This window comes from Enhydra lutris, unplaced genomic scaffold (assembly GCF_002288905.1).
Source record: "Enhydra lutris kenyoni isolate GAN:26980312 unplaced genomic scaffold, ASM228890v2 scaffoldscaffold3, whole genome shotgun sequence".
NCBI classification, from domain to species: Eukaryota; Metazoa; Chordata; class Mammalia; order Carnivora; family Mustelidae; genus Enhydra; species Enhydra lutris.
The window spans coordinates 72,174,680-72,201,256 of NW_019154087.1; the positions used below are offsets into that span (position 1 = coordinate 72,174,680).

At 42.3% G+C, this 26,577-nt stretch overlaps 1 protein-coding gene across 1 annotated transcript in view; it reads right to left on the reverse strand.

The window, feature by feature from the left end:
- Positions 1-3,652: 3,652 nt before the first annotated feature.
- The window catches only part of LOC111157424 (nuclear GTPase, germinal center associated), a 45,290-nt gene continuing 22,365 nt past the window's right edge, over positions 3,653-26,577 (reverse strand). Inside the window, exons 10-18 of the mRNA XM_022518814.1 lie at positions 24,149-24,254; positions 22,766-22,899; positions 18,263-18,427; positions 14,884-15,041; positions 12,999-13,137; positions 11,819-11,927; positions 10,982-11,118; positions 8,851-8,941; positions 3,653-3,792 (exon numbers count right to left, since the gene is read on the reverse strand). Of these exons, the coding sequence (XP_022374522.1) occupies positions 3,653-3,792; positions 8,851-8,941; positions 10,982-11,118; positions 11,819-11,927; positions 12,999-13,137; positions 14,884-15,041; positions 18,263-18,427; positions 22,766-22,899; positions 24,149-24,254 (1,179 nt within the window). The remainder of the gene's footprint in view (positions 3,793-8,850; positions 8,942-10,981; positions 11,119-11,818; positions 11,928-12,998; positions 13,138-14,883; positions 15,042-18,262; positions 18,428-22,765; positions 22,900-24,148; positions 24,255-26,577) is intronic.

Genomic DNA, 26,577 nt, shown 5'->3' on the forward strand with positions numbered 1-26,577 from the left:
CTCTTCATTATGGGTCATATTTCCCTGTTTCTTTGCCTGCCTGATAATTTTTGTTTGGATATTATATATTGTGAATTTTCTGTTGTTGGGTGCTGGAATTTTTTATTCCTTTAAATGTTTTTGTATTTTGTTCTAGGATTTAGTTAATCATAGACTTTGATCCTTCCGAGGCTTGTTTTTAATCTCTGTTAGGTGGGTGGACTAGGATTATCGTGGACCCACTACTAAGACAAGATTCTTCTGAGGACTCTATTTGATGCCCCGTGTGTAAGGAGGTTTGTCCACTCTAGCTACTCCTAACCTGATGTAGGATTTGGGGATTTTTCCGCCTGTTTCTTTCCAGTGGTTCTTTCTTGGTAGTTTTATGTACTAATCAGTATTCAGTTAAAGATTCAAGAGAGTTCTACTTCATATCTCTGGAGCTTTCTGTCTGTATTGCTCTCTTCTCCACAGTAATCCACCCTATGAATTCTAACCATCTTGGGCTTCCCAAACTCTGAACACTGTCTTTCAACTCAAGGAGACTGTCAGGCTCTGTATAGATTTCCCCTCCCTGTATAGTGGCCTGGAAACTCTATCTAGGCAACAGGAGGGGGTAATTTTAGGGCTTACCTTGTTTGTTTCCCTGCTTTCAAGGATCATTGTCCTATACTATTTTCCTATACCTGAAAATTGTTGTTTCATAAATTTTGTTTGGTTTTTTAATAGCTTAACATCAGAGATAAATCTGGTCCCTGTTACTCCTATTCCTACATGGCTGGAAGTACAAATCTTCCACATCCCTCACTTGAAAAATAAAAAGTGAAACTATACAAACTACAATCAACCTGTGTGTATAGAAGTTTAAAATGGAAAGGGTCTGAGACCCAGTGAGACCCACCTACATGGATGAATACTTTTTTTTCTTACTCAGGCAAAAAACATTAAAATAAAAGTGAAAGGATTTAAAATCTTAGAATATCAAAGCAGCCAAGACTTTTTAATCCTCTAGTTCACTTCCTTCATTTGGTATATGAGGAAATGAAATCTTAGAGATGTTAAGGAACTATCAAAGGTCTAATTAGTACTAAGCAGAGGTGGGATCAAAACTCAAGTCTCCTGACAAACTACCATTAAACCATGCCACCTCCATTCTGCCCCAAAATAACCACTTATCAGGTGCCATTAAGTACCACATGTCAATATTTTGTAAGCATAATTTCAAACTTCCTGACAACTCTAATAGTGTCGTTGTAGGTATTACCATTATCGCCATTTTACAGATAAATAACCTGAAGCTCAAATAGTTCAAATAATTTATCCAGTAGTTCTCAAAATGTGGCCCTTAAAACACTTCTCTGGGTCTCCTAGGTGAGGCTTTCTTCATGATAAGATTAAGATGTTGTTTCTTTGTTGTTTTTACCATGTTGACACTTGTGCTAGAGATTTAAAAACAAAGGTGAGCAAAACCACTGACATCTTACCATGAACCAAGGTGATGGCACCAAACTATACTAGTAGCTTTTGTTTTTTCACTGTGTACTTCCAGTTTTTTTTTTTTTTTTAAGCAAATTTCACTTAAGAATGCTCCTAATGGGGCACCTGGGTGGCTCAGTGGGTTAAGCCTCTGCCTTTGGCTCAGGTCATGATCTCAGGGTCCTGGGATTGAGCATCACATGGGGCTCTCTGCCGGCAGGGCGCCTACTTCTCCCTCTGCCTGCTTTTCTATTTGTGATCTCTGTGTGTGTGTGTCAAATAATAAATAAAATCTTTTAAAAAAAAGAATGTTCCTAATGGAACAGTAGAAGTTATTTGTTCCATTAATTATTGATCCTTAAGATGCTGTTTTGTTATTTCATGTGACAAAAAGGTCAGTACAACTTAAGGCACTTCTACTACCTTAAAGGCAAATACTTGTGTGATTGAGTTGTCAGCTGTACTTGACTTTTTCCCCACAAAACATTATTTAGAATTGAAATAATAATTGACAAACTATGGTTAATCATACTTGATTATGTGGTGGACATTTTCTCAAAAATAAACAAAAATGAACTTATCACTTCAAAGAAAGCAAATGACAATATTTATTGCCAATAATCAGATAAACTTTAAGGGAAAAATTGAGATTTTTATAAAACTTGTATCCTCTACCATGAACTTGACAGCTTCTTGAAGAATACTTCAAGACTTTCCTGATTAAGTTGGTAGAGATATTAACAAGTCTGATTTTGTAGTGTATTATATAATGAAATATGTCATTTGGAAGATCTGCATAATTCAGTGGAATATTTTCAAAATGACCAATGCCACAAAATCATGGATGTAAAAGATACATTCAGATTGTGGGCTAGAAATATATTTTAATGTAATAGAATATCAAACAGTTCACCAATATGATTTCAGATTTTATATGGCAACTAACCTTTAAGAAACCATCTTTTATCAAGATTGGATCAAAGAAGAATATCCAGAAATTATTTGAAAAGGCTACAAAGTGCTCTTCCACATTCCAACTCTATATCTGTGTGAATCTGTATTTTCTTCATATACATCAACTGAAAACATGTGACAATGCAGAAACAGATAAGAGAATCCAGCTGTCTTTTATTAAACCAGAGAATAAAGAGATTAGCAAAAGTGTAAATAATGTCACTCTTCTCGCTAAATTTTTTTGAATATAGTTTTTCCATAAAAATGTTTTTTATATTAATATATAAAAAGTTTATTAAATGAGTTAGTAAATAATTGTTTCCTATTTTTCTCAGTTTTAATTTTGAATACAGTAAATATCTTGAAAGAAGTTGCTGTGGCCGATGTCAAAAAGGTTATGTTCTCCTATGTTCTCACCTATGTTCTCCTCTAGGATTCTGAGGGATTCCTGCCTCACGTTGAGGTCTTTTATCAATTTCAAGTTTATCTTTGTGTATGGTGTAAAAGAATGGTCAAGTTCCATTCTTCTACACATAGCTGTCTAATTTTTCTCAGCACCATTTATTGAAGAGACTAGACTGTCTTTTTTCCACTGTATATTTTTTTCTGCTTTGTCGAAGATTAGTTGACCATAGAGTTGAGGGTCCCTATCTGGGCTCTCTACGCTGTTCTATTGGTCTATGAATACAATAAATATCAATCCACATTAACAAAAGCTCTTTAGGTTTCTCAATAAATTTTTACCAAAATGTTTGAGAAGTACTGATCTTAAATAACACCCCTGGGAAGTGGTAAAGCCAGGTCTCTTCTTGTCTGTCTGGCCTTAAACCCCTGTTGCTTCCATGGCACGCTGTTACCTTCTTACCCAAAAGTCTCATTAGTATTAAAATGGGAAATAGAATTGGGGCCCCAAAGCTTTATTATGCAATGTCTTTTTCCATAATATTTATTTTTCAATGTTTAGTATTTTTCTTTGCTGAAGCATGAGTTTCTAGACCCTAAAATTTTAGAACTCTGTTAGGGACTCAAGATGATTATTTTTTACTATTGAATAAAAATGAAATGGTGTTTCTCAGCAGTCAGCTGATGCCAGAAGTAACAATATTTTGCATTTTATATTCTATATAAAGGCCAAACAATTGGAAGATGTTCTTTATTAGATTTTTAAAAACAGAAGTGATTCTGGTTCTTTGGCACCAGGCTTATTTTTCATCTACTTGGTGCTAAGCCCTGAGAATTAAATTTAGGCTTTGGGGGGAACAGCTTTGCTTGGGGACATTCTCAGAAGGAAATCTTGCATGCCTCTCCGCAGCACTGCATTTTCAGCAACCTCCTGCAGGCTTCTGTGTAGCTTTTCCATCTCCTTGTATTCACTTTTGACATCTACAGAAGAACAAAATGCATACATCAGGAATTAGTGTCCTTTTCAGAAATGTCCACAGAAAACAAATCTCCTAAGGATCTCATCGCTTGTCCCAGAATGTGATATCTGGGATGAAACTTAGAGATCAGATAGTCTGATCAATTTATTTTATTAAAAAACCTGATCAAACTGGGCATTCATGCTCTTACCTTAAGGCTTATCTCAGCCTAGGGGTCACCCTCCAAAGAAACACAAACCTACCCATAAAAAGGTCCAGGAGATCACTGGGTCTTTACTAAGTCTTTGCAAGAGCTCAGTGAAAGGAGATACAAACCCCAGCACACAATAAACCTCCCCTAAGTCCTCTCCAGGCTTCTCTCTCCTTCCTATGACCCTCTGCTCTCAGCAGTTCTCATTCTAGGTGAATTTCTCTGTTTTGGCCTCTTGGGTTTTCACCTCATGAATGGCAATCAAATTATATCCTTACGATGGTGAATTTTAGGTGTCAACTTGTCCGGGCTGTGGTGCCCAGATATTTTGCCAAACATTATTCTGGAAGTTTCTGTGAGCATATTTTTTTAATTTATTTTTTATTTTTTATAAACATATAATATATTTTTATTCCCAGGGGTACAGGTCTGTGAATTGCCAGGTTTACACACTTCACAGCACTCACCATAGCACATACCCTCCCCAATGTCCATAATCCCACCCCCTTTCTCCCAACTCCCCTCCCCCCAGCAACCCTCAGTTTGTTTTGTGAGATTAAGAGTCACTTATAGTTTGTCTCCCTCCCGATCTCATCTTGTTTCATTTATTCTTCTCCTACTCCCTTAACCCCCATGTTGCATCTCCACTTCCTCATATCAGGGCATATTTTTGAATAAGATATTCATTTAAATCAGCAGACCTTGAGTAAAGCAGACCATCCTCCACAACATGGATGGGCCTCCTCTAATTAGGTGATGGTCTAGCCATATCAAATGTTGGTCTCCCGCAAACAAGAGGGAATTCTCCAGAAGACCACCTTTAGACTTCATCAGCGATGTTAGCTCTTCCTTCTTCTACAGCAAACTGCTTTGTACTTGAACTCAATCAAGTCTTTCCTGTGTGTCTAGCCTGTTGGCATCCCCCACAGATTTTGGACTAAGCAAACCTTCACATTCATATGAGCCAAGTTCTTAAAACAAATCTATCTTTCCATCTGTTTATCTATCTCTTCACACATATTCATATCCTATTGGTTCTGTTTCTCTAGAGAACTCAGATTAATATGGCCCTCTTTGAGGGACACTTCAGACTGGCCCTGGGGTTGGTTCTGGCATTGCTCCTGAATGCTTTTCCAGTCCACCTGGGCTCTACATGTTCCATAGCATTACCCAGACTCACCCACCCTGAGCCTGGCCGGTGATGATACTCATGACCAAGAAGGGTATTAGAACCTTGAGTCTATCTGTCTTGCTCCTGAGTCTGGAAAGTCTCCCTTCTCCTCACTGCTTCATAAATCCAACCTATCTTTTCAGGCTCTACTCCAGGACCCAGATTATATGAAACTTCCCCCAAGATCCTGGTGCTGAATAACCACTGTCTTCTGAATAATCTGGTGGCCAACTGCGTTCCCTCTGTCAGGTTTTTGGCTTTTTTTAAATGTCACATTCCTAGTGAGACCTTCCTTGATTACCCACTCCCAGCCCTCCCTCTCCCCTTCTCTGCTTTATTCTTCTCCATAGAACTTACTACCTTTTGCATGTCACATATTTTATTTATTGTTCTGCTTATTGCCTGCCTTCTGCTCACTGGACTGGAAGCTCCATGAAGGCAGAGATTTTTGTCTTTTTTGGTCACTGCAGTATTCTCGACACTGAGAATACTACTCAATACCTAGGAGGTCATTATAATCACTTGTGCAGTGAATGCATACTATCTTCTATTTTAATTTACATGATCACACATCTTGTTTTACCAAGCAGGTAAGACTCAGAGCAGGGACTGTTATAGACCTCTTTGGCCCCTGGCACAGTACGCCCTACATAGTATATATCTGCCGTTGATGGAAAGAAAGGGAAATGATCTTAAATTATGGCAGGAGCAATTTACATCAAATTCAGGGGAACATTTTTTTTTTGTGGGAGACCTGGGCAGTTGGAAGACCTTTGGCGAGTAGGAGTTCTTTATTCTTTTTTTAAAGATTGTATTTGTTTATTTATTTGAGAGGGAGTGAGAAAGCAGGGAGAGGGGCAGAAGGAGAGGGAGAAGCAGACTCCCCATGGATCAGGAAACTTAACAAGGGGCTTGATCCCAGAACCCTGGGATCATGACCTGAGCCAAAATCAGACACTTAACCAACTGACCTACCCAGGAGCCCCAGGAGTTCTTTAAAGAAGACATAACTGGATGACTATAATTTTGAAACAGTTTCCTGTGAAGGCCTAGTCAGAAGGTCATGAGAGAGTTCAATAAAGTATAGTATAAGGGAGTTTTATCACCTTCCTGGGAGACTATTGGGCACAGGTTAGATGTCTTTCTCACCAACCAGAGACAGAGAGTAGTAAGTTCCAGAGCAAGAGAGAAGTGTAAGATAGATGCTTAGAAGCAGCAGCTGTGGCTTTTACTCTGGAAATAGCTCTGACCACTTTCTTTTTTTTTATTATTATTATGTTATGTTAGTCACTATACAGTACATCATTAGTTTTTGATGTAGTGTTCCATGATTCATTGTTTGTGTATAATACCCAATGCTCCATGCAATAAGTGCCCTCCTTAATACCCGTCACCAGGCCAACCCATCCCCTCACCCCCTACCCTCTAAAACCCTCAGTTTGTTTCTCAGAGTCCACAGTCTCTCATGGTTTGTCTTCCCCTCCAATTGACCCCTTCATTTTCCCCTTCCTTCTCGTAATGTCCTCCATGCTATTCGTTATGTTCCACAAATAAGTGAAACCATATGATAATTGACTTTCTCTGCTTGACTTATTTCACTTAGCATAATCTTCTCTAGTTCTGTCCATGTTGATGCAAAAGCTGGGTATTCATCCCTTCGGATAGCTGAGTAATATTCTGTGCATATGGACCACATCTTCTTTATCCATTCATCTGTTGAAGGACATCTTGACTCCTTCCACAGTTTGGCTATCATGGACATTGCTGTTATGAACATTGGGGCGCATATGGCCCTTCTTTTCCCTACACCTGTATCTTTGGGGAAAAAACCCAGTAATGAAATTGCCAAGTTGTAGGGTAGCTCTTTTTAAAAATTTTTTGAGGAAGCTCCACACTGTTTTCTAAAGTGATGGCACCAAGTTTCATTCCCACCAACAGTGTAAGAGGGTTCCCCTTTCTCCACAGCTTCTCCAAAGTTTGTTGTTTCTTGCCTTGTCAATTTTGGCCATTCTAACTGGTGTAAGGTGGTATCTCAATGCGGTTTTGATTGAGTCTCCCTGATGGCTAGTGATGATGAACATTTTTTCATGTGTCTGTTAGCCATTTGTATGTCTTCATTGGAGAAGTGTCTGCTCATGTCTTCTGCCCATTTTTGACTTAACTATTTGTTTTTTGGGCATGGAGTTTGAGAAGTTCTTAATAGATCTTGGATATCCCCCTTTGTCTATAGCATCATTGGCAAATACCTTCTCCCATTCTGTAGGTTGCCTCTTTGTTTGGTTGACTGTTTCCTTTGCTGTGCCAAAGCTTTCACTGTGACATACTCAATGACATACAGCAATGACATCAGGTCAATTTTTTTTCCAGCAGGCAACTGTGCCCACAGTTTAAAATTTAAAAGGCACAAAAGAGTGGTGCCTCGGTGACTTGGTCAGTTAGTGACTAACTCCTGATTTGGGCTCAAGGTCATGATTTCAGGGTGGTGGAATTGAGCCCCACATCAGGCTCGACACTCAGTGGAGAGTGTGGAGAAGAGAAGGAGATTCTCTCCTCCCTCTGCTCCTACCCCCCACCACAATCATGCTCATACATGCATGCTCTCTCTCTTTCTAAAATAAACGAATAAATCTTTAAAAGAATAAAAATATTTTTTAAAAAGACACAAAACATACAGACTGCAAAATAAATTTCCCACCTTCCCTGTCCTCCAGGCTCCTGGTTCCTCTCCTTAGAGATAGCCAGTGTGGCCAGTTTCTTGTGTATCTCAGGAGATTTTTATGCCTATACATATGTGTTTCCTTTTCTTCCCTCACAGATGGCAACATATTACACACAGTTTTTCACTTTGCCTTTTTTCACTTTACCATATATTTTGGAGATTGTTTCATACTGCTACTCTGCATTAAAAAAAAGCCACTTTATTCTTTCTAGCAATTGCACGGTCCTCCACTAGTTGTGTACCTAAGTTAACCAGTGCTCTACTAATGGATATTTGAGTTGTTCCAATGTTGACATCATAAGCAACACTGCCCTGAATAACTTCGTCTACGTGCCATTCTGCACATGTATGAGGATACCATGGGATAAAATCCCAGAAGTAGGATTGCTGGGCCAAAGGATATGTGAATTTTTAATTTTACTAGACATTTCCCAATTGCTTTTTGCACTAGTTTACCCTCTCCAGTTTATACCAGGAGGTCTGTTGGAGCACACAGCAAGGAAGAGATTTGATTACATGCAACAAGACATAGGCAGCTGGTCATGCATCCCCAGTCTCCTGGGAGATGAAGAGAAACCTTTCTCTAGCACCACCAGAAAATGAGGCTTTTCATCTACTTCAAAGAATGGGTTTATGGAGGTGGCAGAGTGGAGTTATCGATTTGAATTTGCCACTTTCCAGCTATGCATCTTTGGGCACATTATCTAATCTGAGTCTCTGTTTCTGGACGTGCAAAATGGAGCATTACCATCTCCCTCTGAGGGCTAATATGAGAACGCTATGAGATGTTGCACACAAAGCCCGAGTATAACATGTGGTCTTGAGTGGGTGCTCCACAAAGGGTGGGGCAGCCATGACCTTCTCCATCCCACGCCCTGGAAATTCTTCCTAACTTGACTTTTTTAAATCCAGCAAAGGGCAACCACAGCTAGGGGGTGTCTTCGAGGTCACCGCTTATGCAAAAGTTTTATGTATTCACCTGCAAGCTCCTTGTAGAGACCATCCCCCTGGGATGAAGCGAGAGTCAGCATGGTGGCGATACTGCCCTTCACTTTCTCCGTGATTCCATTCTATACAACAAAACATGGTCATTCTGTTAGGATGGCACAGCCCAAGGGAAAGTTCAGATTATGAAAGGGAACCCACCTAATCCTGCAACCAGAGAGTGTATAGACTGGGGTTGCTAAAATCAAAGTCAATTCCAAGGGTGGGCCACCTTAGCACACAACGAATGGCTCAGGAGTCATCAGGGCAACGTTTCTGGCGGTTCCACTTGTCTCAGCATCTCCTTTCCTGCCTATCAAGACTTACAGGGGATTGGACCTCTGGTGCTGCCCAACTGAGTCAGGAGCTAAGGAGGCTTCATGGAGGTAGAGGGAGTGGGAGAGAACAGCATTTACAGAGATGGAAAAAGAGGGAAAGTGCTGGTCACTAACCACCAACATTTTGCTCATTTGGCCACTGGATATATGTTTACTGAGTACCTGCTTTGTGCGGCACACCACACTTGACATTCCTGATGCTCTGTCCCCGCTGCATAAGAAATGTCTTCTTTCTTATTTCAGTCCTGCAACCAATGAAAACCCTTTGCCCTCTTCTAACCATTTCTTGACTACCTTTGAAAAATACCTGACTCTTCCCTTTAGCCTCACACAGCCTCATTTTAAGGCTGGATCTCCTCACTCTTGCTTTTTGTCTTCAACACATCAGGCCAAGAACCCTAAGCTCTAGTCTCAGGTCTAGCTGTGAGCCTTGAGCTAGTAATGTAGGCCATCTGGGCTTCAGCCCCCTTGTCCATAAGATCAGGGAATGGGGATGCTCTGTGGCCTTGCCCAGTTTCAACTTTCTACATTCTGTCATTTAAGATGCATTTGTACATGGTCAAGGTACAAATCACTTTTTTTTTTTTTTAGTGGAGTTGTTTTTGGGGAGCTCCTTCAGGGCCAATTTCTATACACCCAATGAGGACCACGTGCTGTAGGGTTTGGCCAATTTTCTGCATGTGTTTGTAGACTGTGATAATATGTTAAATGACAGAGAGTAAACTGCTACTGGCAAATGAGATACCTCTTAGCCTATTCCAAGAGAAATGATATGCTTCATATTGTGGAGAAAGGTATTTTTCCAAAAGCACATTGGGGTGGGGGACAGGGGCAAAGGGCTGAGCAGAAGCGGGGTGGAAACATTTGAGGACGTAGGTTGGTTCAGAGGTGAATGGAAAAAACAACTAGCCTGGTTCCTTAGCTGTTTAGGAGAGAGTCAACTAAGACCCAACCGAGGCAGAAGACCATGGAAACTCACATGGCCAGGAGGGGCCAACAGTGGCTTGAACAAAAACAAAGAACTTGTATTACTTGGGAAGGTTGTGGTCTGCAAAGAAAACCAGAAATCAGACACGATGGCCCAAGGGTACTTGATAGATGCTTTAGTTTCAAGGAAAGTGTCAGGAACTGTTTTCTGACATAAACAGAATCAAACCTAGATTCTCTGCTCAGTGTCATACCTGACTGACCTATAATAGTTTATTGGCATTGATTGATTGATTGATATGTTTTGCAGACCAGACATTTCCCTCATTAAAAAAGGAAAAATCTGCCTGGAGATTAGCTACTGTGGGAGATCCTGGAGCCAGGTTATCTAGTCCCAGATCCTAGTGCTGCAACTTCATAGCTATGGGGCCTGTTGCTACATCTCCCTCTCTCTGCCTCAGTCTTCTTACCTGTAAAATGGGAACAACAATAGTGCCTACCTCACGGGCTTGCTGGGGGGTTAAATGAGCTCATGTACGTCAAGAGGTGAGGACCCCCATCTGGTATCACAGCTGATGACCCAGTAAGGAGGAAGGGTGTGAGAGAGAGCCGGAGGGGCTGCGTTTCTGAAGTCACACCCCACAGAGACCCTGTGCATTTGGGCACAGTGAAGGGACAACGTGCAGCGCCAGCTGGTCTTCTTTTTTGGTGTCATGGGCATGAATTCCACCTCCCCCACCCCCTGCAGAAGCCATCGGCTCTACATGGGCCCGAATGACTTACTACGTCTCCCATTTCTGTATCCTCTTCTTTGACTCCCCAAGGGGCCCGACTGGAGTTCAGACTATGAATGTGTCATACCTTCAGTAGCTGAAATTGGTGCCGCATCCTTTCTTGAGCTCTTTCAAACATGCCCTCGGCCACCTGCTGCTCCACCCCTCTTCTGAGGACATCTTTCATCCTCTCACATGCTTTTTTGCCAGAGATCTGAGCTGCCTCTGGCAAAAATGATAGCCATGGTCACACCACAGCAAGGACTTGCTCAGACATCTTTAGCATCAGAAAGAAAGGTAAGCAAACAAAAAATATATATACACAGAGTATACAGAGGTCTGCATCCATAAACACACACACACACACACACACACACACACACACACATTCACATACGCAGCACCATTTTCCACACAGTGGAAACTGTTTAATAATCGCATGGTAGAAAAAAATCAACACTCTCCATATTTAGGTAACTATCATTCAGAAAATCTAATGAGTGAATTAAACAGAAGTTTACAAAATTCCAGTGTCCCCCACCAGAAAAATAAATGGGACCGCCAAAATGAGAAGGAGTTGGAAAAAGGGTTTACAAATAATTCAGGGGCATAAGAATGAGAATTGGATAAGGGGTTTTATAGTTTAGTTAGCTGAGATGCAGCAAGGACAGGAGAAGCAAGATGAATTGACAAAGAAAGGGTGGTCAGAAAGTACTGGAAACATACAGATAAAAGATGACTCATGCATCACCTCTCCCCCACCCTTGCAATTACTTGGTTTTCAGTTCATGGAGTAAATGTCTGAGAAGGACTAAGGATACAGGAGAGCAAATGCTTTGAGGGGGAAAGCAGAAAAAGATGCTGCCGAAGAAGCTGACAGAAAGACCCCAGAGGGAGTGGACGGGTTGCCCTCCGGAGCCCCTACCTTCATAACAGGGCTTCAGGTCATTCTGAACAGAAGTGGTGAGAGATTCATAGATCCTCCTCTTCTTTCTGAGGATGTAATCCTCTAGGCCTCCCAGGATGGCGCTTATCTGCGAATCCGCGTTAACAAAAGGCCATTGGTGCCAATTCCTTCCACAGAAGCAGGTCAGGGGCTCCCGCGTGTGGTCACCTTTTCCCTCCACCTTATATTATGCTTGGCCGTCCACATGGCATTTCCTCCACTAGGCTGTGAGCTTCTCATAGGCAGGAGCTTTGTCTTAAGGGGGAGGCACAGGACTGTTCTCTAGCGTTGCCGTGTCATTTGGGCTGGGCCTGTGCTATGGGCCTAATATCTGTGTCACCCAACATTCATGTATTAAAATCTGAATCCTCAAGGTGATGGCATGAGGAGGTGGGGCCTTCGGGACATGATTAGGTCATAAGGACGGAGCCCCCAGGATTGGGACTATCCTCCTTACAGAAGAGATTCTAGCAAATTCCTCTGCCCCTTCCACTATGTGAAGTGACAGTGAAAAGACAGTCATCTATGAACTGGGAAGTGTACTCTCACCAGGCACCAGATCTGCCTGTACCTTGACCTTGCACCTCCAGCCTCCTGTGAGGAATACATTTCTGTTATTTATAACCTACCTAGCTTATGCTATTTTGTTACAGCAGCCTGAACAGACTAAGACAGCCTAAAGGAAAATGGGTCACAGAGAAGAATCTTGGCTACTCAGAATTTAAAAATGATCTGCAAGAAAAATGACATGTCTTTTAAGTTTCACTGCTTTAGATAATACTTTATAATTTTGGCAAAAATGATAGAAGGTTAGTGAAAGTGTTACAGGTGCATTCTAGTGTTTGTACATCTCAGGATTCTTTGGAGATTCTTCCTAGACACTGAGTCTCCTTTCCAACCTCAGCACTCCGCTGGTTGCCTCGAAAAGGCACAGAGCCCACCCGGTATCCCACCCCCCACACCCCCGCGGCAGTCTCAGGGCCACTCTTCCCCACCCCATCCCACTGTGCTTTGTGCCCCAGACCACCTGCTGTGAGACATGCCCAGACCTGGACACTCCAGGGGAACAAGGGGGGAGAGGCCCATAACATGTTCAAACTCCTGCTGGGAAGAAAGCACTGCCAACCTCACTGCCCTCTCCCCTTTACGACAATCTCACCTCCTGGATCAGGAAACTTTTTTTGTAGCTGTCATATTTCCAGCCATTTCTTACTCCAATTTCCATCATTTTCTCCAGTAGGGAGTGCTTAAAAGCTTCTATGTGAGGCAGCAAAGTGGAACCAGTGGGCATTCCAGCTCTACAGAAGAAACAAAATAAAATGTTAAGGGACAACAGTGGCTACTGTGGGGCTAAAACAAAGAAGGAACTAGCTGGTCCCCCTTTCATTCGCTTTTAAGCCAGGGGGATGAGAACCAACAGTTATGGAGTTCCTATCGTGTGCCAGGCACTGTGCTGGGCCAGGTCCTGGACATCAAAGCCTATGAAACCAGTGTAGTGATGCCCATTTTACAGACAAGAAAACTGAGGTTCAGAGACGATTGCTGATGTGTGCCCAGCCACATGGCTAGTAAGTGACAGAGCCAGACTTTGGACACTGATCTGTTCAACCTCAAAAGTCAGTCTCCCCGCTGCTAGGGGGTTTCCACTTGAAAGGGTGAGACTTCAGAGATGCAGAAGATTTGGGAAAGTAAAAAGGAGGAGGAGTTATTTCCTGTGGGGACAAGACAATGAATGAAATTTCAGAATCTCCCAAGAATAAGAAACAGCCGGTTATAGAGGAGAGGGCATAGGTTTAAAATCCTGGCTCTCTGCCCCTGAGCCAAGTGACCCTGGAAAAGCTACATCAAGTCCTCTGAATCTCAGCTTGTCCCTTGTAAATGGCCAGAAGCTACTTGGGAGGGCCATTGAGAGATCTAATGAGATCATGCATGCACAGCGCTTAGCACAGGTCCTCACACCTGTCAGTTGCTCTCTGCAACCCTCCAGGCTGGTTGGAGCTGGGGGCGGGCACGGAGCAACAGGGTGGGCAGAGGGAGGAAAGGCCAGCTGGAGGCAGGTAGAATGTCTTGAACTGCATCTTTTTTTTAAGATTTTATTTATTTATTTGAGAAAAAGAGATCTGGGGGAGGGGCACAGAGAGAGAGAGAGAGAGAGAGAGAGAGAGAGAGAGAATCCCAAACAGATTCCCTATTATGCATAGAGCCCAACATGGAGCTCGATCCCAGGGTCCTGAGATCACAACCTGAACTGAAATCAAGAGTCCAGACACTTGACTGAGCCACCCAGATGCCTGCCCTTTGAATGCCATTCTAAGGAATTTGGAGTTTATGCTATAGACCTGTAAACAGGGATAGGGTAGGCAGAATGGCATGAGCCCAAAGGAGTTTAAAGGAAGATGGGGGCAGGGCAGGGGAACACTAAGTAAGAATCCAGCAAAGGAAGAATGGTTTGAGCAGGAGCAGGTGGTGAAATGCCAGAGGTGAAGGAGGGGGACTGGGGGCAGGCTCCTGCACTGGGGGATGAGGACAGTCTGCTTCTGTTGATGGAGAAAAGGACTGAAGGTCAAGGAAGGAAGGCGGCACCGTGAAGCTCACACAGCTAGTAAGTGAGCGAGCTCGCGGTATGTCAAAAACAAACACAGAGTCATCGGTCAGCCTCTTTGCCTTTTTGCATTTGGGAAAATTTATAAAGGCCGTGTGTTTGCTTTAACTCCACACTCTCCAACCAAAATAACCTGCCCGGGGCTCAGATCCACAAGAAAATATATCTCTTGCTGTTTGTATGAGATATTTGAAAAATATTGGAAATCATAATATTAGTCTGAAAGCAACAACTCTGTCTGCACTCCAGGTCACCGTGAGAAGTGAAGGAAACTCAACCAAGAAGGCTTTTGTGTTTTTCCAGACCCTAAGCTCTCCTCCTCCAGTTGCAAGCTACTCTTTACACTTCCAGATCCAAAGCACAAATTCTTCTAACGATGAGACTCTGGCCCAGTGCTCTTCAGTTGTTTGTTCGCGAAGGAGCAAGAGAAAGAATCCTTTACCTAAAAATGCCTCCAAAAACGGGATCGATCTGGTCATAGATGGGCTGAGTGATGGCTTCATTCAGATCTATTCTTGCGAGGGTCCTGGAGGCATAGACGCCATTTTTCAGGCAAACAGCTTTCAGAGTCTGGTGAAAGCCCTGGTTTCCTCTACTCCTCTAGGTAATTAAACAATAAGTTAGTTGAGTTAGTACAGGTTCATTAGAATGCCATGGGATCAGAATCAGACTGCCTTTGGCCAAAGCCTATGACCAAGAATCACAGGGAAGAGTAGGACAACATGATCTTTTAACATAGGCTTAAGCTAGGCAGAGAGCACAGCGGTCATGCCTTGAGTTCCAGAGCGCCCTATGCTTCTTTGATCCCGACCTCCTCATACAGTTTATAATTGTCTGTTTACTCGTCGGGCTTCACTGCCCAAACACCAGCTTGTTGGGAATAGGCACGGCGTCTTATCCAGCCTGATGTACTCACCATCTGGCCGCAGTGTAAGTAGTACTTGAAGAACAGTTGTTAAAGGAGAAATTTTTAAATGAAAATGTGCTATGACTCTACCAGGGATATAGGTTTCACATTTTCCAAGCGTAGCCCAGGTTTTTTTTTTTTTTAGTACTCTTTGTTAAATGTCTAATGAAATGTAATTTGATTTCTGCATCTTTATATTTTTTCCCAGAGAAATAAATTCACAAATCAGAGGCAAAAAAAATACGATGAAGTGAGAGCCACAAGAGATATTGATAAACCTTACCAGATGGTGATCCCTAGTAAAAAGAATAAAAATACATTTGCACAGACCAAAATTTCAGTAGAGGTTCTTGTGATCAATGATATATGCTTTAAGGAACTCTGTTTCAAGTGCAAGGATATGTCACATGCTATGACTAGCATCATACCGTATGTATGTTTTAATATTCTGTCCTTTTCACTTAATATTATAGTAAGGACATTTCCTGAATTCATTGCAAATATTTTCAAAAATTACTTCAATATCCACAAAATATAATATCATATAGCTATAACCTAATTCATTTTACCACTCTCTTATTATTACACATTTTAGGTTATTTTTCTATATTATATAGCAATATGATGTCAGCATATAAATGTTTGCCCAAATTTCTGACCATAAAGGAAAGTGGCCTATCAAAGACACCTCAGACATGTTTGGAGTCACCAAGAAAAATGCCTCTACAGAACTGATGAGACAAGACAGTTCATGGGACGACATCCTTGTGAAGGTCTGGGGACAGCTGAACCGCTCCTTTCTTTCAGGAGACGAAAGGAATGGTCTCCACTTTGTGTCTTCACCTTCTCAGAACGCTTTTACTCACTTTTGGTGATCTGGGATCTTTCAGCATCATACAGAAGCCATTCTCCCCCAGAGTGACTTACTTATCTATTGCTATGAAACAAGTTACCCCAAACCTAATGGCTTAAAACAATGAAAAACATCTATTGAGTATCGCTCACTAGTTTTGTAGGTCAGGAATTCAGATATGGTTTGGCTCTTTCACGGTTCATGAGATAGCCAAGCTGTGAAGCTAACGTCAAAAGGCGGATAAAGGCCACCTAGAGAAGAGACGACGGCATGATTCAAGGTCACGGAGAACAGACATTCTGTACACTAGGCTCAAGTGGTACAGTGTTTACTGACAGCAAGAGGAGAAATGTGTGCACACGATCCAGCCTTTTGCAATGCATGGGTCCCTTTTGGCCAGCAGACCCATGCCATAGCCACTGTGGGTGACAGTCCTGCATACATCCCACATTGTGTGCAGTACCAAGACCCAAGCTTTCCCCCACAGAATCTGAGATACAGACAACTGGGAGCTTGCCTAAGGGCCTTGGACGCCTATACTAAGCAGAACAAAGAAGTATTCACTGAGCATAAAGCAGAGAACAATATTCCCAAGCAAGATGATAAGCCCAGTACAGGCTAAAGGCTCTTTTATCTCTCCATAAGGAAGTGTTCCAGGCCCAAAGCCCATTCTTATGTGGCCAAGTTGAGGGAGGGAGGGGTGGAAAGTCTGCATGTCCAGGCTGACTCTACCCCCAGCTGGCCAGTGCCGGCTCAGGGCTCCTCTGTGAGGCTCCATCCGGCATTGGCTGGGGGTATAGTCACCTGAATGGGGCTGGAGGATTTGCTCCCAGAGTGGCCTGCTACAGAGCTAGCCAGGTGTCACTGGCTATCTGTGGATCAAACTTCGTACTTTTATGGGGACTGACACATTTGAAACGACGTAACTGGTCAGCCATTACAAGTAGCTGCAACAGTTTGCCGAACACATTTAGGGGGTGCAACAGGCATGTGTGGGGGTTGGGCATCTGGGCTCTGAAGACAGATGGGCCTGTGGTAGATGTGGATGCCATATGAGGCCCCAGAGAGTTGTTCAGCCTCTGTAAGTCTGTAAAATTAAACAATAATAAGAGTGTTTAGCATCCAGAATTGCTGTGAGGATGGAATCAAGTAATGTACCATATCTGGCACCAGAGTAAGCATTTCATCCACGTTTGCTGGATGCATGAGGGAGTGCGTGTGCACATACTATATTCATGGACACTCAGCCCCCAGCCAGCCATAAGGAAGGCGCTCTTGTCTCTCATTCTCCTGTGTCAAAATTCTAACAGTCCTCTCCAGGGATCCCACGATCATTCCCACTGCTTTATTCCTTCAGCCCACGGAAATGTAGAGCTCCATTACACACCACCTTCTCACTGCCAACGTTCTAACTCTCTAATTCATATCACAACAATGGCAACAACATACAATCTATGCACTACTCCCAGGTCTAGAGACTTCTGTTCTGTACTTGTCCCATGAGCAGTGTTGTTAATCACTCCTTACTCTTAACTGGTGTCATGGAGTGACCTGTATTCCTCTGACTTGATCTGTTGAAGCTCTGAGCCCAGATGTGACTATGTTTGAAGACAGGGCCTTTAGGGCGGTCTAAGTGAGGGCACAAGTGTAGGTCCTAAGCCTACTGGACTGGTATCCTTATAAGAGAGGGAGAGACTCCAGGGATGCACACACAGAGAAAAGACCATGGGAGGGCACAGCGAGAAGATGGCCATGTTCAAGCCAAAAAGAGAAGCCCCAGGAGAAACCAACGTTATACTGCCTTGATCTTGGGCTTCTAACCTTCACAACTGTGAGAAGAAATGTCTGCCCTTTAAACCACCCAGTCAATGGTATTTTATGTTATAGCAGCCCTAGCAAACTGATATGAGAAGCCTCTTTTTTCAACAGTTAGCCTTAAATAAATACAACCTGGCACTTACATCTTTATCCTTCAGAAGCCATGGAATAGTGCAAAAAGAGCTTGGAGATAAGGTGGATGTCATTGAATAACACAGGTCCTCCCTGGAGAGGCTCACTCACCACCAGACATGCCCCAAGGATCCGTCGGTAGGAAGTCCTGGCATTTTGGACTCCTTCTTGCAGAGGCTGCTCTATGTGGGCAAAGCACTGGTCAATGGCCTTCTCCAGCAGCTGTATCTTTTCTTCCACAAATCTCCGCAGGCCACTCATGTGCAAGTATTCATTCTAGGGACAAGGGCCATAAGAATCATGAGGCCATCCCCTCCCTAAGGGCACTTTCTCTTCAAACTTTGCTTCCTTTATGCTTGCCCACCAACACAAGATTTAGTTTGAGCTAACCATCCTCAGTTGACTTCTTTCCCCCCAATAAAGCATCCCTCAATGGAGAGACATCCTTAAGCTTTGTGAGTTGGAGGACATATATATATATATATATATATATATATATATATATATATATGTATATACATATATATGTATATATATTCCTCCTGCAACTTAATTTAGGTATCTAATCCATGAGGCTATTTGAGGGAGTAACTAGTTAAATAAAATCCAGTTGCTGTTAAAACATACTTTTTCAATGACATCTGATTCTACAAACCTTTAGCAGCCTTTGTGTACAAAACAGTTTTTGAGGATCATGTTTCTCAAACTTTAACATGTGTACAAATCACTGGCAGAATTTGTTCAAATCCAAGGACCCGAGATTCTGTAACTCTAGCAAGCTCGCAAGTGATGCTAGTCTTCTGGGCCCTGGACCACACTTTGAAGAACAAAACTACAGGACACAATAATAAAGACATTATCCTTTCTTCAAAGGAGAATACAGTCTAGTCGAGGAGGAAAAGATCTACTCAATTAATACAAGGGAGAGAGAGCCTTGACCTCTTGATTTCAAACTGGGAACTCTGTAGTGCTGTTCTCTGTGTGAGAACCTTGGGGACCCCACAATGCCTATAGCAGATGGAAGCCACACTACTTAGTCCAGCATTTAAGGGCCTCTCACAGCCAGGACTCAGCCAACTTCTCCAGCACCCCCAGCTCTTTGCCCAAAACGTCATCCCATCCCAGGGTAGCTGCTCCTGAACTTGCTACCATTTTCCAAATGTGTCTTCCATTTTGTACCCATACCTTTGCACATGCCTTTCCCATCCTTCCAGACAAAACTCAAAACCCACTCCCTGTGCGATGCTTCCCCTGACTCCACCGAGTGAAACTGAGGCTCTCTTTCCGGTGCTGTCACTGAATCTTGTACACCCCTGCGTTACAGCCCTCCTCTTGCTCTGCTATGTCTGTCTCATTCCATAGCTCCTTCCTTGGACTAGGAACTTGTGGACTGAGTTATTCGTGTTTGTTTATTCCGAGTTATGGCACAGAGTGCACAGTGGGTAAACATTTTGGAGAGAATGAAGACCAGAGAGAAACTGATAGATAATGTGAGCTTTTAAATTCTATTCTAAATCTGATGACAGAAATCGCTCTAAATTGATGTGTGACCTTATATAAATGACAGCTTTTCTAGATCTTGACTGCATTGGAGTGAATGAGGCTGAATGTTCTTGAAAACACCCTTAAACTCCTATACTCCTCAAGACTTAGAGTACATGAATTTTAGAGTTTATGGAGACTATTTCACAGATTCTCATAGTTTTTCCACTAGTAAGAATTCTATAAGCCATACTTTTCTTTCAGAGTGCCCTCTGGATTCTTCTGAGTTTGTGATTTCACTGGTGGTCAAAAGAAAATAAGAAAGATGTCATCAACAGAAACTTTATGGGCAGGGTACCTGGGTGGCTCAGTGGGTTAAGCCTCTGCCTTCAGCTCAGGTCATGATCTCGGGGTCCTGGGAACCGCATCGGGCTCTCTGCTCAGCAGGGAGCCTCCTTCCCCCGCCCCTGCCTGCCTCTCTGCCTACTTGCGATTGCTCGCTCTATCAAATAAATAAATAAAATCTTTAAAAAGAGAAAAAGAAACTCTACAGGAAAGATTCTCACAATGTTTCATACTCAACAGATCATTGTTAAATAAACAAAAGAATGATAAGAAGGAGCAAGTCTGGGAATAAAAGAACAGTAAGAAAGGGAAAAGCTTACATCTACTATGAATAAACACAGGGTTCATTTGACATTGAGATGTCATAATCAGCTTCCTACTGATTCATAAAAAGAATGACTAGATCCCTACTCATTTAGAATCACTAACTACCCAGACTCTTTTTTTATTTGTTTGAGTCATAATCTTAAAAAAATGACCAATCACTGCATTTTTTCAGAACGCAAAGGAACTGACAAAACTCTCGCCTTCCAACTTTCCATCAATGAACTAAGACTGAGACCAATATCTGAGGCCAAAGGATTTTGAGGAAAAATCCTGGCTGATGCTTATGTGAAGGGCTACCAAAGAAGTGCCAACCAGCCCCCTTCTCTGTGTTTTCTGCCACCTACAGCCTAGCCTCTAGGGAGGATGGCACGGAGTCCCTCCACAGGCTGCCCACCCTTCCCCCTTAGCAGAGAAGAGGACCAAGGCAGGCATTTCTCAGTTTGATTGCAAAATGCCTTGTCCTTGTGTTTATAAAACAAACCAACCACACACAGTACCACATCTGATTTGTTTTCCATCGGCACTTCCAAAAGCAATCTTTGGCTGGGCAGAGAGGCAATTTTCACCCTGAAGAACATTTTTGGGAAGTTAGAAGGTCAAATACTTCCCTGGTATTTCAGAGGACAAAGTTAAATTAGAAATTCAACTTGTTGCTCTTATTTTGTTTTTCTTTTTCCCTCACAGAACTAGGCCAAAATGAGGCATAAGAAATATGGTGAAAAAGACAGGGAACCTTGTTCTGTATGTCATTTTTATATAGAACTTTTTTAAATGCAGACATTTGACCAAAACTGTGACGACGATCTCCAGCTGGCATGTCTTACTTTTCACATTGAAGTCAGGTCTCCATTATCTGCCCCCCATGGCCACGCCATAGGGCCAGCCAAGGTATACTTTCCCACATTCTCAGGACCAGCCCCTTGAACTCTCAGAGAGCCCTACTGGTCCACTTTCTTTGCTCCCTCCTTGTCCAGCATAACAAAACGTTGGACAATTTGGTTGAACAAATCTGATGGTTGATAACAAGTGTGGAAATAAACACCAACCAAATGAGAACATGTGAAGCTACTGATTCCGAGCTTGCTAGAGCAAGAGAGTCAGCTCAGCCGTCAACACTTGTGCTGGCAGAGATTCAAAGACAGGCGGAGGAGTGGGAAGGCGTCAGATGCCCTCATCAGAGGCCACTGGCACAGGGGAGCTGTGGGCGAACAAACTAGAAGTGAAGATCCTATGTGATTCATCAGGGTGCATGTTTGACTTCTCTGATTGGAAGCAGGGATAAAGATGAGGGAAACTGTCAGTTAGTAACCAATCAGCCCATTTGGGTCTGATTATTACAAACGTTATTGCTTAGGTTCTTGGATTGTTACTAGAGATAGCAGTTGGATTCCCTATGAATCTACCTTACAGCAGGCCGCCCTCCTGAGCGGTTTATTGCAGATATGGAGTTGGTTTCCCAGGCAGGTTACTACAGGCTGTGGGTCAGAGTTCTGTTTTACAATAGGACTGCCCGTTTATATATTCAAATGCAATTCAAATGCATTCAAATGCCTCACAAAGAAGCAGTATAGTTGGTGATGGATTGGAATGACAGATTTTTCTCCAAAACTCTCCCTTGTCTCTAACTTAGCAGCCAATCCATCTTATTTTAGGGTTAATCATCAGGGCGGCTGGGTGGCTCAGTGGGTTGGGGCCTCTGCCTTCAGCTCAGGTCGTGGTCTCGGGGTCCTGAGTTTGAGCCCCTCACTGGGCTCTCTGCTCAGCAGAGAGCCTGCTTCCTCCTTTCTCCCTCTCTGCCTGCCTCTCTGCCTGCTTGTGATCTCTGTCAAATAAATAAATAAAATCTTTTTTTAAAAAATCATCTATCAAAGAGATAAATTTGCCTATTCCCATGAGAAGAGTGATTTGGAACTGGTCATTCAGAAGCCCACCATTCCAGACTGTGAAAATATATATCTAAACTCTGCTGAATGTCCCTGCTAGCTCCCTTCCTCTCACATTATTGTACGAGGCTGCTCTGAGTTTGAGATTCTGATAGCACTTAAGTATAAACGAAATCCATAGAAAGATGAAAAAATTTTTGGACATATGCATAACCATGTTTCTGTAGGATAACCAAGAATTGTAAGTATTCTACGAGGGTGAAACAAATCACTTCTGTTATCACTTAAACACATTCCATCTTATTCAAGTTCCCAGGAGAGGTAAAAGTAGCTGCTGATCATTTCTACATTTTCCTCTCTCAACCCATCTATCTCAGGCAAAATATCATTCCTTCGTTTTTTACTCAAATGTCACCATTGTAACCCTCGAATTATCTTTTTGTTCTCTTTAGATTTTCTGAGCTTAGTATCTTCCTTTGATATGAAAAGAAAAAAAATATCATAAGTTATTTTCCTAACTCAGTAAAAGGGAATGTTTTGCCCAGGCTGAGAGGCAGAGAATAAGTTTCTTCCATACCGGCGGGTTTTCCGTGCAGTTGAAACTGTCTGTGAGGAGCAATAAACCAAAGGCTTCAGTCACATACTTGGTCACCATCCTCCTCTTCTTGTCCAGGAGCCTTTTCCTGATATAGCCTCTTAACCTGGGGATTTCTGGAATTCACAAGCAGCACAAACAATTTTGAAAAGGCCGGAGTTCACAGCAAAGAGAATTCACAAAAATGAACAGATCAGAATGGGCAGTCAGCCTTAACTAAGGTCCTACGTGGGATGACTGCCCACTCCACCAACTTTTCTGGGGATGTTTTTTCTATGTCTAGGATCAACAATAATGAATGGTAGATCAGCAATGATGAATACTAACTTTTATTTAGTGGTACAAGCCCAACTAAGTAGAAAAGTGCAGGCTGGTTAGAAACATTGGCACTTCCCTCTGGAATGCTACTTACAAAGAATTGAACCAAAGGTGCTCACAGTCCCAGAGTCTCAGCTCTTCCCTCCCCCAGACTTTTCCATCTATATCAAAAAACCCATAATACAAAAATCACTCATGCTTGCTGTAGGAAGGATGAGAATCTCTGCTGAATGGGATTTCTGGATTAGAAATTCATCTCAGTCCTAACCTTTTGTTAGTCAGAAGATAAGAGGCGTCATCCGACTTTTCTTCCCATTATTCCCATAAGTGGAAATTCTTCTGTAACATTTCTTGCATATGCCACGCTGATTATTTCTTTTATATCCTTGTTCAAGAAGTTCCCCCATTTCTAGCAACATTTTATACTTTCTGCCCCTTTGCCTCCTCTCCCACACAGACGTGTATGGTAAAATGCCTGCACATCTTAAGCCATTTTAAGCTCAGATCAATGTCAAGTTCAGAGCCTGCCTGCTTGCCTACTTCCCACTGAATGCTCCAGTCACACAGACCTCTAGGTGTTCTAGGCTTCCATCATATTCACGGCACCATTTAACTAAGCCTTATTTGTACCTTGATTTTTACACATGGCTTAGTACAAGCTCCTCATTTAGGTTTTAAGTTCTGGGAAGAAAGGGGTCATGTCTTCTGCTTTTTCTTCCTTAGGGACAAAGCATACACCAGATGCTGGGTAAATACATCTAATACTTGCAGCTAGGTGAGTGCAGAATTGCAAACCAAATACTTAGGAAATAACAACCCAATCTCTGACCTCCACCAACTCTTGGTAAAAATTGGATAAAAGAGGAACTGTGGTCTCAGGCACCACAGCAATGCAGAGAGAAAAACGGATACATCTGCTAATATGTACAGAAACTGTGACAAGCTGGAAATGTCACACAGAAAATTCTAGAGAGGGAAATTCAGCATGCCAAGCTTCATCTTGAGAATTCCAGTAATTGAGATTAAAAATATATATATATAAATTACCAGTTTCCTCCTCAGTGAGGAGAGCCTGCTGCCAGTATTCCTGGGCGCTGACTGTATACACCAGATCAGAAGCCTCCAGAACCTTGGAGTCAGCGGGCAGTTTTCTCTGAAGTGAGAGAGACACAGGGAACAGAATAATTCAAACATGGTGAAGGAAACAACACACAGGCCTTATAAGAACTGTCAGCAAGCTTCAGCTCACTCACTTTCAACCCTGCGAGAGCCCCATAAGGAACACAGCACACCCGTACATCAGGTGTTCCCATCTGTCCACACCCCACAAGTTTGGACATTGTAAGAAAACCGCTGCAGAGAAACTATTCTCTTGGGAGTTAAGAATAACAATTCTAGGGGCGCCTGGGTGGCTCAGTGGGTTAAAGCCTCTGCCTTCAACTCTGGTCATGATCCCAGGGTTGTGGGATCGAGCCCCACATAGGGCTCTCTGCTCAGCAGGGAACCTGCTTCCTCCTCTCTCTGCCTGCTTGTCTGCCTACTTGTGATCTCTGTCTGTCAAATAAATAAATAATTTTTAAAAATTAAAAAAAAATAACAATTCTAGAAGGAAATATATAGAGAAAATAGTTCAAGATGTACTGAAATGTTCAGAGAAGGAGAAAGTACCGGGAAGCTTTACGGGAAAAACAAAAAGAGCTAGAGCCGGCTGTAACCAATTCTGCCTTTAGTGACATCACCCTGGTACCTTGAACTTGGTAACGGTGGGAGTATTACACCTTGGGAACCAACAAATGCTAGAAATCAGGGCTTTTTTGCTTTGTTTCTTTTCTTTTTAAACAGAGATCTGGTTGTTAAATATTTATCTACACCATACAACACGGGACAAAGGTGTTGTGAAAATGCAAGTTTCTTAGCTGGGTACTTAGTGAGTAATCAGATGCATTTAAAAGCAGAGCAATGTTTAAGTAAAGCATGGTCTTAAATGTCAAGGAATTATGAATGTGAGAAAATCTCTTTTATGGTTAGAAAAATCATCATCACAGAGAAGTCACACTGGGATTAGACACAAATATTGTTCCATAATCGCTCATTATTCTCACTTACGAGAAAAGAAGGGGCACCTGCGTGGCTCAGTTGGTTAAGCATCCGACTCTTGGTTTCGGCTCAGGTCATGGTCTCAGAGTCATGAGATTGAGCCCTGAGTCGGGCTCCATGCTGACCACAAAGTCTGCTAAAGTTTCTCTCTCCTTCTCCCTCTGCCTCTTCCCGCCTCACTCTCTCTCTCAAATAAATAAATAAATCTTTAAAAAAATGAAAGAAAGAAAGATAAGAGAAAAACCATAAAGGGTTGTGTGTGTGTGCATGGGTGTTTGGGATTGTTCATTAGAGAACCGTGGAGAATCGTCCATCTCTTTCTGATGCAAAGACCCAACAGAGCCGAGTGAGTAGTCCACCAGGAGAAGCGAGAGACCACATGTCTGGCAATCTGTGAGCCCGTCAGTCAAGGCTGGGATAGAGATGCCTGGGTAGGCTTCCAGAAGCCCCACACACAACAGTCAGGGCTGAAATTATACAAAAGATCTGCCAAGATTAACTTTTTCCCCCTTCTGATAGAGTTTTGACTCTAGCAAAAAAGTTTAGGGAAAGCTGAAACTATTTTCTACTAGGAGATGAAACGGATGTGGAATTAAATCTGAGTAGGGTTTTAGAACAATTGAAAGAAAGGAGTATGCCTCACTTTGCCTAGGTGTTTACATTATTTAAAATCTTGCTCTAAATTCTGTGTACCTCTTCTAAAAATTACTGACGATTAGTTAACACTTATGCTTGCATTATAGTACAGAGAAATATTTTTATAGTGCCAATGAAGTGACTATAGTATGCAGGTTCTGTGTCATTATAAAAGAGATATAGAAACAGTTACAACTGGAAAGTAGGATCCAAGAGGTGAGTGGATACTCATCAGATTATCGCATGGAAAGATGAGTCACTGTTATAATTTACACACAGTGTTTGTTAGAACAGTGTATAGCACCATAGATATTAAAGTTTGTAAGAAGATATGATATATGAGAGAGAAGAAAGCTTGTAGCCCAAAACAGGAGGGATATTAGATGAAAGCAGAATCAAAAGAGGGATAGTAAAGCTGGAGGTATCTTGAGATCAGTAATATAAATCATGACCCCATTTCAAAAAAAAAAAAAACTCTTTTATAGCTTTGCCATTAAAATAATTTTGCAGTGATATCACCCTGCCTACTGCTTTTGCTTTCATTTGATATGGACCCCTAGCACCACAACTTTTATTTTTAGCATGGTTCTTTACTAAAAGAAACCCAGGTTTATTTGAGAGTAGGAGGTCCCTATCTTGGGGCAGGGAAAAATAAAAGGAGCCTGAGTATCTTGTTGTTGCCGAAGAATAAAAATATTTTAAAAAAATGTCTGGGTAAGGCTAAAAGGAACCAGCTTAAATTA